The sequence below is a fragment of the Gossypium arboreum genome, chromosome 2 (genome assembly GCF_025698485.1).
Source record: "Gossypium arboreum isolate Shixiya-1 chromosome 2, ASM2569848v2, whole genome shotgun sequence".
Classification (NCBI taxonomy): domain Eukaryota; kingdom Viridiplantae; phylum Streptophyta; class Magnoliopsida; order Malvales; family Malvaceae; genus Gossypium; species Gossypium arboreum.
In genome coordinates, this window is record NC_069071.1 from 113,403,369 (window position 1) to 113,415,452 (window position 12,084).

A 12,084-nucleotide genomic window follows, 5' to 3' on the forward strand; every position below is an offset into this window, starting at 1 on the left:
TCGTCCATTTGTGCACCTCATACTGGTGCTAATGTAATGGAGGAAATTTTTAATAAAATAATTAATTTACTTTTTAATTATTAGAAAATAGAAAAGACAGTATGCAATCTCCAGAACACTTTGGTTCATATTGCATTAGTGACGAAAATAAATTATTAAAAAATTAAAAAAATTAAAAATTATAAAATTAGGTTCAATTATGAGCTTAGTTGATTTTTAACTCAACTCGATCGATTCTTCTTATTGTTTCGGATTGATGTATTGGTCGATTTTCAATCTAAATTTAATTTCAACATTATTGAAAATAAATATAATTATTTATAGGACATAAGTTTTGCTAATTTTTTATATGTATATAAGTTTTAATAAAATTACTATTTCTATTAGATAAATTTTGAAACAAAATTTATTCATGCCATATTTGTATAATAATATCTATTTTATTTCATATTTTAATCATTTTATGGTAAAGTTATCACGGAAACCTTTATACTGGAGCAAGATTATATTTTATTCCATCTACTCAAAAAATATCTAAATTAGTTCTTGTAAGTTAATTTAAAGAGCAAATTGATCATTTCTATTAAAAGTTTTATCTATTTATTCTATTAAAAACTAGCGCGGCTGGCGCAATAATTAGACATTGATACGTGACATGCCACATATATTTCATACTAATGTATAGGGACTAGTTTTTAATAACAAATAAATAAAATTTTTAACAAAATGATTATTTTACTCTTTAATCTAAAATATAAAATTAATTTAATAATTTTTAATAAAATAAATAAAATATAATTTAACTCTTATTATCGGGGATTCCTCTATAATTCTACCAAGTTTTTTATGGAATTTAATATCAACCGGAAATGAAGATATTTTGATTTTACCTGTTACTTTCACTCCATTGGGTCAGCATTTACGTTACCCGAGCGTGACTCACCTGCACACGGGCTACCGCCATCACGTGTCGTATTTTTTGGATGGTCCCCATTGGTCACGTGACTTTCTAAGGCTTTAAAACCTAGGTTCCTGGGAAAAGTTACCTTTTGTCATCTGTCAACTATACGTCACCGTTTCGAGTTTTTTTTTCTAATAATAATATTAAAATTAATACAAAGTTTCTCATCCAACAAGATCTCACCACTTGTTAATGATCAATCCAGCAAAGCACAAGCGAAAACTACATTTTTTATTTTAAATACATATTTTCATTATTTATTTATTTTTTAAACTCGATATTTATAGATGTTAAAATCTTCATAAAATTAATTTTCCATAAAATTTATACTCAAAATTTATGAAAAAGTATATCATACTTGACCCCAACACTCACAGATGTCAAAATTAGAGTACTTTCATAAATATATGGCAATCTGATTCTCATCATTTAGAACATATTAAACTAACCTTGCATTAACTTCGACATTATTCTCTCAAGAATCTTGTACTTACACCGATACAAATTTAACTTATGATATACCAAGGTTAAAGTATCTAAAAAGTCCCTATAATATAGGGGTTAGGATTAAATTAATACTAAACCCCACACCGTAAACTCTAAACTTTTAAGCCTAAATCAAAACAATTACTAAATTGCTAGACATTCATATTCAAGTTTCAATCCCTTGTACCCTAACTCTACCGATACAAATGCTTTTCATCAATGTTGTCTTTCACAAGTGTTTAAACATTATTTGGATACAAAAGTATATTCAAAAAGAACCCAGAACCCTTAATTGGGTTTATGATTTATCAAATGTTTAACTTTAGTTTGGAGAGGGGGATGAATCAAGATTTAGGGTTAATGGAGTTAGGGTTTAAAGAATATTGTATATATTAGGGTTTAAAGAGTATTGCATATAAATTAATAAAAAAAACTTTGATCTACGAACATGGAATATATTAATTGAATTGTTAAAATATTTATCATACAAAAAATTATGAATGTGTGCGAACTATTTTACTCGTACACATGCCAAGTTGAAAGACAAAAGGCAGAGCTTGGATGAATCAATAACTAAGGCCAAGTTGAAGTCCAAGAGCAGCATGGATAAGAAACAATGCCATTATCCCACTGCCTAAAATCCCATGCACATTTCTCAATCCAGGTTTACCCTACAAAATGATACCATCATAGTATAGAAAAATAAACATAATAATGAAAAAGAGATTGTCTGTTTAAGGATCAAACAAAATGTTTTCATCAATTTACCTCAAACAATGTTGGCAGAATGGTTTGGATTGTCAATAGGGTAAGACCAATGAAACCTGTAACAGCATGTGTACTGCAAAAAAACACAAAGATGACATTCATGCTGGCTTATATACATTTCAAGAATTATAAAGATGGAAGGTAAAAGTACCATGGAGACCCTTGTACTAGGAGTCAGATTGCATTTTGCTCCCTTTATTCAAAAATGGGCAAATTAGTCCATATGCATTAGATCAAAGAGCAAACTAATTATTTCTGTTAAAAATTTTTATCAATTTCTATTGTTAAAAACTAGTGTGGCTCACGTGTACCTCATTCTGATGTACATGAACCAGTTTTTAACAGTAAAATAGATATAACTTTTAACAGAAAGACCAGTTTGCTATTTAATCAAATGTGGAGGGACAAATTTATCTCTTTATTAAGTAGAGCAAGCAAAATGCAATCTTACTTTTAGTACAAGAGCTTCCATGATACTTTTACATAAAGATGGAATTATATATGATTACCTTTCAAAAATAGGTTTGTCTGAAGTTAAAAGAGATGTTACTCCACCTGTTGCTCCTAAAGCAAAGAAGAAAAACATACCACCTAGAAGCTTTGGGTGCAAATCTTTAGCCTTGGCCTTTTCCTCCTAACATGATCAGAAAAATTAAAACCATTACGATATGGTTGATCTTTCACGGTTTTCTAGTTTTTTCCGTCATTCACAACTGAAAACCAGTTTGGGTTTTTAAGACTTTCTTACCACATCATCGGAATAACGAATGCGGAAGCCTAGATATGTTCCATACCCTCCCATGGCAAAAAGCACTACTGCCTAATAACATATGAAAAAAAACATAGCTAAGAATAATGTGAAAGGTAAAGCAATTTCCAACAGATAAATTGAGAAACAAGGCATAGAATCTTTATACCATATTGCCTGGGTGCCCCCAATGGACAAGCCAATCAGGTAGATTCCATGATTTCACTAGCTCAACAAAAGGACCAAAGAGAGACCTTACAGTCCCAGCTGCTTGTAAACATATTCAAAGCTTGAAATAATTAGCAATGATCCAAATTCTACCTCTCTATCTACTAGTTTATCCAACACATCAATCAAATTCCATGGAGCTTAACAGCAATCATGGTGAAAAACACTTTGTTGAGGGGAGGTCAGACTCGCTCTGGGAAAAATCTTCTCAAATGACAGAGGTATTGTACCCGGGGTGTTATCCTTGATTTTATCTCCCAACTCGGCCCATGAACCCATCGAGGGCTCTCCGCGGAGTGGAAGACAAAACCCAAGCATAGACACCCGAGGCATGATAACTCCACCGTTTGAAGGGTCTGTCACCTCCTAACACTTGGAAAACATTTCCAGAGAGTCCGACCGCCTATCAGCAACATCCCATAGACTTCCTCTTTGATATGGAACTGACAGAGTATTTCAAACAACATATTACCACAAAAGTTGTTAATACATTCGCATATGACATTTACATTCTCAATTTTTCTACATTAGAGAATCATTTGAAAAGATCATATAAAACATTCTAGAAAAGAAAATATGAGAGCAGCCATGGACTAAACCAGAAAGTCAAAACGAAGCAACTGCAGCATATATTAGTTACTATATACCTCCAGGAAGAGCAGCCAAAACTAGTAAAGGCAAAGGAGTGAAAGAGTACAATAATGTTTCACTAGACTCCTCCATTTCTTCCACTTTCACATCATCTCCTCCATTATCAACTTCGCTAAGCTCATTTTTTGCAGCAAAACATTGACTGAGCATAACATTTGTCTTTCTTTTTGCTTGCAATACTAAAGGCAAACACTTGGTGGGCATGCCAAAAGAGGTAGGCAAGGGATAAGGAAATGAAGCTGCAACAGTAGGGAGGATAGGGGTAGGCCTTGTACATAAGGCATGGAATCCATTTGCCAAAGCCATTTATGAAACAAGAAAAACAAAAGTTGGGGAAAAGAGCAAAGGAATGAAAGAATGTCAGAGCTTGAAGACGAGGATTAGAGGAAAGAGCTAAAGTGAGAGAGGAAAGGTGAAGAAAGAGACACGCCAATAGATTGTGGAACCTTTACACGTGCTCTCCATACGCTTCCTTTCCTTTCTAGATTGTTTCAATGTTTTGAGAGTCGTTCCCAGACTCGGTTCGAGTCAATTCATATCGATTCATAGGCTAATGATTTTATGTCTCTCATTCATTCGGTTTAGAATGTTTTAACCATAATTTTGAAGGTCAATTCAATTAATTTAAATTTAAATTTGATTTAATAATAAAAAGTTAATAATCTAAAATTTATTCATCAAATGTAAATTTAAATTTAAATTTAACTCAAATTCGAAAAAAATTTACACTTTAAAGTAATTAGAATTCAAAATGACCCAAATAAATAAATCCAAAATGACCTCAACTTGAAGCAATCGGTACCCATAGTAACTCAATCCGAAAAATTAAAGTCTCAAACCTAAAATAATCCGAACCTAAAGCAAAAACAATCCTAACTCAAAATCAACCCAAACTTGAATTGATCTAAACTCGAAATTAACCTAACCCAAAATAATCTCGAAAATTTTATGACCCAAATTAATCAAATTCAAAACAACCCGAACTATCAAATTATATTTCAACCTTTTAGTTACTACAAAAGAACATTGATTTAGAAAAAAAGAAAAAAATCCACTATTCAATAGTTGTGTATTATCATGATTCAGCAATTCATGAAAATTCTACAATGGGTGACGTTTTAGCTAGAAAATTTGACATTGATATAAAATTTGAAATTTTAATATAATTTAAAAATTTTGGTATGAGCTTTTAGAGAGAAAAAAAACATCTTTAAAGTTAAAACCGAGTTAAATCTTGAGTTTTTCTACTTGAATGGACCTTTTATTAAGTTGATTAAGGTGAAAAATGGAAAGAATCAGCCACGAATCTCATAGACAACGTACTTTGAACCGTGAGTAATTCAGTATATGAGAACAGGAAAATTTGCACTGAAAACTAATCAAACCATCAACATTTCAAGAAATGCTATATAGGAGGTTATTATTTGCAGGAAACTCCTTAGCTGCAACTTGTTAAGTTCCCATGTTTCAAATTCCCAACTCACTGAATCTTTAAAGCTCTGAACTCAATGGGCAAATTTTGGTGGACAATGTTCCACCTAAAGTTCCTACAAAACCTCATACAAGATTCCGAGATACTCGATGTTTTACGGAAACCAAAAGATATACACAGTCACTGAAAGTCATTTGTACAAATTCTAGCACTAGATAGAAAAAAAAGAAAAAACCTATTGCTTCAATGTCTTTCTACTGTGAGTCACTGGAAAAAAACTTACACAACTATTACCTTACCTATCAAAAGTTATATAGGTTTTCGGTGATATCACAACGAAAACATTGAAGTCTTTATTTTGTGTTCGACCAGGAATGGATGACTTCACTCCCCAAATCCTGTGGCCGTGCATGAAACAAGCCAACATCCCCAATGCAAGCAACGAGCTTTCTCTGTTCTAATCGACATCATTGGATGCTAAAACCAATCCACCACTTTGCTCTTGGCAAACAATCTGCAATTACGAGTATAACTTAACAATGGTACATCAGCACACATTTTAAATCTTATCGAGGGTCAGTTGGCTCCTTGAAGAGAAGTCTTTGAAATGTCATCCGCCGGGCAACCGACTGCATCCCCAACAACCAAAGGTATGTCCCCCGAAGGAGGGTGTTGTCTCCTGTGCTCTACCGAGAGCCAGCGTGCAATGAGCGGCTGCCCTGAGGGCTCTTGGCAGAGCACGGGAGACAAAACCCTCTCCCTAGGGATAATTCCTTCGGTTGTTGGGGGTCCGATTGGTTGTCTGGCCGATACTTCGAGAACTTCTCCAAAGAAACTGACCGACCCTCAACAAATCTTAAAATGGAAGTAGTAGACATCTTCACTATTTCAAAAGTAGAGGTAGGGCTCCCTATGCCATATCGAGGACTCTCAAAGTTTAGGCTGACATCAGTTTAGGCTTAATAAGCAACCAGAAACCCGAGAGTATCGAATATAATATACTGTAAGAATGGAGATTACTCATTGAAAAGCCATTTACCTTAATGTTAATGCAGAATACAAAGAATCTCTCTCTTTTATCCCACCGAAGTTTATCTATCAACTCGGAGAATGTTGTTGCATATTCTACTGCTGGTTGTTGACTCTCTTTGAGGATCAAGTGTCCATTGACCGTCAACAACAAATTTTATCTGCAATTTAAACAAAATGATGGAATGAAAGTCTTAAACGGTATCACTTACTATCATTCAAAAAACAAAGTATCAGTTTTAGGATTTCTATAGGAATCTAAACAGCATAACATAAGCAGGGCAGCCCTTTGAAGTGAATTGAAAACCAAATGGTTTGGATATATGAAACAAAATGTGTCGAAGTAAATACATTAATATGTCGGTTGCGAATATAGCAATGTAGCCACTAAGACAAAGTTATTATGTTATTCAGTGGTTCATAATACCTCGTATACCCCGGGATAAAGCCATAGCACCGTTGACCATATTTTGGACTTACTGGCAAGTATGTGAAACGTAATAAGTTCGAAAATCATATACTAATAATAGCAAAATGTGATCGCACATAACATATAATTTAATCTAAAAATACCAATAATCAATCAAAAAAGTTATTCGACAAAAGAGAACATGGAACACCTTGATTCAAGGGGGGTTTTAGTGGTAGAAGATGGCTTAGGATCCAATTTAATCCGATGATGCCAACCATTGAAGCTACCAGATACTTCCACAATTTCACCATCTCCAGTGTATTCGAGTTGCACCTATTATTGTAGTAAAAAATTCAGTTTTGTTTGGTTTGATATCTACTTGAAGAAAAAACTATAATAACAAGAAGCAAGAAAATTATAGGGGAGATCAACACAAAAGGATAATATAATCTCATTCTCCGAATGATTTTAGTAAGAAAATAATAGGGTTAAATCATTATTCGGGGTCTGAACTTGGCAACACTCTCACATTGAGGCCTGAACTTTTTTTAATCCATGTTTGTCCTTAAAACTTGATATTGTTCCCATATTGGAGGTTTGAACTAGGAAATTGTTCCCACATCAGGGCTTAAACTTTTTTCTGTCCAAGTTAGTCCCTAAACTAGGTAATTGCTTCCCATACTGGGGACCAAACTTTAGGGTTTTCAAGGAAATAGCAGGGACTAACTTGGACCAAACAAAAGTTCAGGCCCCAATGTGGGAGTAGTTGCCAAGTTCAAGCCCCAAAGATTTAACCCAAAATAATATTATGATCCTTAAAAATATATATAAACAAAATAGTGGAAAACAGAAAAAGAATGAAGAAGCCAACCAAGACTGCTACAAAAATGTACCTCTTGTAGCCCCAATAAGCTTTCTTCAGCAGCAAGCAATTCAGCATCCTTCTCAGAGACAAGTTTTTGAGCTTTTTGGATCTCTGTTTCAGCCTTGTTTTGCATGGAAGCCAAAGCAATCTAGAGAAAAAAAGAGTGGTAAGGAAAGTTATACTGAAATGAACCCTCAAAAAATGTGTAGCAAAAATGTGTATGTCGGACTTTATACAGTACATGTGCAAGAATCATAAAAAATGGTTTACAAAGAAACATGCCTTCGGAAAATAACTAATGTACCTTTTCCTTTTCAATCTGCTCCTTCAATAGGGATAATTCTAATTCCTTCTGGTGCTATTCACACGAAGAGAAGCAATAAAGACGTTAATGGTTTATTTATGTTAAGGAAAAAAACTTTATATACCGACAAAACTACAGAGAAATAGTTAGTGGTAAGAGACATTATACATTAAAATTATATACCAGCAAAAACTTGAGATAATTAATCTCAATTATGGTGTCCCTTCCAGTGGTCTGCAACAAAGAGGAACATACAATGAGATATTATATGTGAAAATAAACACTGAATTTAAACCGAATTAGAAATTGAAAAACCTTGGAATCCAAATCCTCCCTCGAATCATCACTGTTTAGTGTTTGAGCTTCCATCTTGTCATAACTGCAAATAAATTAAATTCTGGTTCAACTATGTTACTTGGACAACACAGTAAGTTAAATTTCTTTTTTCCCAAGATTTCTATGTATTTGGAGGGTCCTTGGAGGATTGTCAAACACAGGTATTTTGAGAAAAAAGAAGAGTCGAAGCAACATAAAAGTTTAATGACACTAAACCACTCACTGATCAGAAAGTAATACGAGCTTAATGAATGGCTAACCTCCAAGGAAGATAATCCATTGCTACGGGAGGAGCAACCTGCTTGGCAACTGTTGCACTTCCATTCGATTTGAAGACAGCATCATAGGCATTTCTCGAGTGATCTTCACTTCCTGTCCTTGATTGAGTTGCTACTTCATCATTAGTTTCATTTAATTTCTCGTTAACAGTATCTGCATAGCAAGCACCTACAGATACTTAACTTCATGTTTCGAACCGACCAAATAAAAAAAGTGGCAAATTTTCAATTTTGAAACATCCATTATCATTCTTTCCAGGAATGTACTAGCGTATTGAGGAAATACTAACAGCTGCTATTTATCTACTGAAACTTACACTCGATTGCATCCAAATCTCCATTCTGAACAAATCTCACAACTTTTTCCTCCAAAATTGACATGGCCGGAGATTCTTCAGGCATGAAACTACTATCATCAGAATTCTGGTCCAGATTAACACTCAAACTCCCAGAATAGTTTTCCTCGAACGGGAGCAAAGTTGATGCGGAAACATCTTCAAGCACAGTGCTTTCCATTTCCATTTGATCTCCTGAAGTATACACTGTAGTTTCCCTCATGCAATTATGGTTATCGGAATCAATATCCTCTGCAACCAACTTATTCTCCGTGTTGAAAACTTTGGTTGACAAAGGAACAACTTCGATTGCATTCTCCCTCTTTAGATATTGACCTTCAAAACAATAGAAACAGGTTACCACCAACACTAAAGTTTGATTAAAGCGAGAGGGTTCATGCATTGGTAAAGAAATTTATATTGACCTTCAAAAGTATCTTCCGAATCACTGTTGGCATTGTGCTTTTGAACTACACTTGTATCTGCAATAAGTCCATCGGTTTCTGGTGAGCTCGAAAGAAGCTTTTGGATAAGCTTGTATCCTCTCCTTCGAACAATGTTAGCCAGATCATTCCTAAAGAGGAACAATTAAGCAACAAGGTTTAAACTTGGTTCCTTTCATTTCAATCATTAGTAATTTAGAAACATATATATCTCCAAAATAAAAACTTGGTGTGATTCAAGGCCAAAAGGTTTAAACCTTTTTCATACAAACCCCCCAATTTCCCTAACAAATTAAATAACAGACAAAAACTTGATCTTAATCAAGACCAAAAGGTTAAACTTTTCATACAAACCCCAAATTTCCCTAACAATTCAAATAACAAATCAGAACTTTGGTCTTAATCAAGGCTAAAAAGCTTACATTTTTCATTCAAACCCACAATTTCCATAACAATTCAAATAAACAATCACAACTTGGTTTTATTCAAAGCCAAAGTTCAAACTTTTTTCATACAAACCCCACAATTTCCCTAACAATTAAGACCAAAAGGTTAAACATTTCATACAAACCCCCCAATTTCCCTAACAAATCAGAACTTGGTCTCAATCAAGGCCAAAAGGTTTAAACTTTTTTCATACAAACCCTCAATTTCCTTCACAATCCAAATAAACAATCAAATTTTGGTTTCAATCAAAGCCAAAGTTTGAACTTTTAATACAACCCACAATTTCCTTCACGATTCAAATAAACAATCAGGACTTTGTTTCAAGGCCAAAAGGTTAAACTTTTTCATACAAACCCCTAATTTCCCTAACAATTCAAATGAACCCTTTTCAAATGAAACAAAATAAATTAACAAAAACTATGAATTTTCAACAGTAAAATCACCTTCCATGCTGAGAAAGTTCTTTGAAGGAAGGAACATGACCCTCTGGAAGCCCAACCTCAGCTACAAATTCCCTTATATCATTACACAGTTCCTCATTACTCTTTACCTTTCTTCCACTCCTAATTCAAAGAAACAAATAACAAAACCAATGAGGAAACTAAAAACGCAATTGAACCATTAATAAAAATAAAAAAAACTTTATACAAAAAAGTACAAACCTAGGTCTTTTAATAGAAAAGGCACATATTTTTAAGCTTCTTCTAGGTCTAAATTCATGGGTTTTCCAGCTTATCCATTGTTGTGGCTTTGATGAGAAGATGGGTTTATGAGAAGAGAAGGAAATGAAAGTTGGAAATTGAAACAAAGCTGCCATTGTGAGTGAAACCTTGTTGTAGCATTGAATACTTTATTATCGTTCTATAATGTTTTCATGTCAGACAAAGCAGTCTTAGATTTGGGATACACAGGCTTTATAATATATAATTAATGATTTCAGGTTTGAGGCTTGCCGAAAACAAGGTGGTGGGTTGCTGGTGTTTTACAAGATTTTTTAGTTTAATAGTATCAATAGAGTTATTTTAAACTGTCAATTTGATGATTTTGTTGAAATGAAATGTCAGTAAAACATTATCTTTAAGATTTTTTTGTTCCAGTTTTTTCTGTGTTTTCCTTTTAGATAACTTTGAACAAGTATTGTCATTTGGAAGGCCCAAAAGGGAGGGTTTTTCTTGCCAAAATAGCCCACAAAGTTGTTTCCAATGCTGGGTTTTGAAGACAAATTGAGTAGCATAAAAGAAACATATTTAAAAGATGATCTTGTTTTTTTTTTTTTTTAATTTCTCAAAGTATCTATCAGAGCGAGTCTAATAAATTAATTATGCACATTCTATAAACCGTCAAGAGGTAAATATTGACCACGAGTTTTAAAATTATTCCATACCCAATGCGAGGATCAAACCCTCGACTACTGGTTAATGTAAAGGAGACTTTTCCCATTTTACCAACTCTCGTGCTTTGAAATTTCATTTCACTTGTTTTGAAGTTTATATAATATTTTTTTTATAAATTATGTAAACTTTATACTATAAAATATTAAAAGATATATTAATTTATTTATGTTTAGAAATTTAGCAAATAAATAAATGTAGACAAATATAAACAAATTTAAATTAACTATTTATAAATATGAACATATTTTAGTTTTTAAGTCGAGTTGATATTGAACAATTATATATAATATTGATGGAGGAAAGGCTTCTATTTTTTGACCAACCTTCTCGAAGCGTCATTCACCTGCCGACGATGGACATCGAAAGGATTGCTTTCTCAAGGACTATTACTTTAGCTTTAGTAGGCTTTAACCCTCTTTTGTAACCAAAAAGAAAGAAAGTACAAAGCAACTAAAAATATGTAAAATGCATATAAAATCTATACTATATATTAAATGTTAATTGAGTTAGAAATTATCAAATATCTCTTCATTTTATGAAATAAAATTGTTATTTTAAGGGTATTTATGTCTTTTAATATATATATATGGTAATACTAATTATGAAATTTGAACTCACGACATCATATTTTTAAATTTTGACTACTTAATATTTTAATATATATATATATATATGGTAATACTAATTATGAAATTTGAACTCACGACATCATATTTTTAAATTTTGACTACTTAATTATACAATTTCAACTAAAGTTATATTATAAATTTGTTAAATATTTATGTCTTTTTTTATAAAACTAAAACATATATACACATACAATAATTATGAGATTTGAACCAAAGACGTCATAATCTTAATTATCATTACTTTATAATTTCAATCAAAATTACATATGACTTTTATAACAAATTTTAATAAATTTATTATATAATTATTTTCATCCACATCCTGAATATGTTATAAT

The 12,084-nt window shown here is 32.6% G+C and overlaps 2 protein-coding genes across 7 annotated transcripts; both read right to left on the minus strand.

The window, feature by feature from the left end:
• Positions 1–1,881: 1,881 nt before the first annotated feature.
• LOC108466497 (uncharacterized) lies at positions 1,882–4,430 on the minus strand. 2 transcript variants are annotated; one of them, XM_053021749.1, is made up of 6 exons: positions 3,839–4,430; positions 3,133–3,233; positions 2,964–3,035; positions 2,725–2,849; positions 2,216–2,288; positions 1,882–2,118 (listed from the first exon to the last, which is right to left on the minus strand). In XM_053021749.1, the coding sequence occupies exons 1-6, from the start codon at positions 4,146–4,148 to the stop codon at positions 2,014–2,016; spliced, it is 786 nt and encodes a 261-aa protein (XP_052877709.1). In that variant the 5' UTR covers positions 4,149–4,430; the 3' UTR covers positions 1,882–2,013. The 2 variants fall into 2 exon arrangements, with proteins under 2 accessions (XP_052877709.1, XP_017622354.1); XM_017766865.2 differs by having other exon boundaries at positions 3,133–3,230; positions 3,839–4,429.
• Positions 4,431–5,307: 877 nt separating this feature from the next.
• On the minus strand, positions 5,308–10,836 carry LOC108460698 (protein PTST homolog 3, chloroplastic). Of its 5 annotated transcripts, none has more exons than XM_053025195.1 (14): positions 10,386–10,836; positions 10,167–10,286; positions 9,259–9,407; positions 8,816–9,169; positions 8,481–8,652; positions 8,200–8,263; positions 8,068–8,118; positions 7,885–7,938; positions 7,609–7,728; positions 6,924–7,048; positions 6,731–6,782; positions 6,314–6,464; positions 6,159–6,216; positions 5,308–5,788 (listed from the first exon to the last, which is right to left on the minus strand). In XM_053025195.1, the coding sequence occupies exons 1-12, from the start codon at positions 10,538–10,540 to the stop codon at positions 6,366–6,368; spliced, it is 1,515 nt and encodes a 504-aa protein (XP_052881155.1). In that variant the 5' UTR covers positions 10,541–10,836; the 3' UTR covers positions 5,308–5,788; positions 6,159–6,216; positions 6,314–6,365. The 5 variants fall into 5 exon arrangements, with proteins under 5 accessions (XP_052881155.1, XP_017615803.1, XP_017615794.1 ...); XM_017760314.2 differs by having other exon boundaries at positions 8,053–8,118; XM_017760305.2 differs by lacking the exon at positions 6,159–6,216 and having other exon boundaries at positions 5,308–5,806; positions 8,053–8,118.
• Between the last annotated feature and the right edge of the window lie 1,248 nt (positions 10,837–12,084).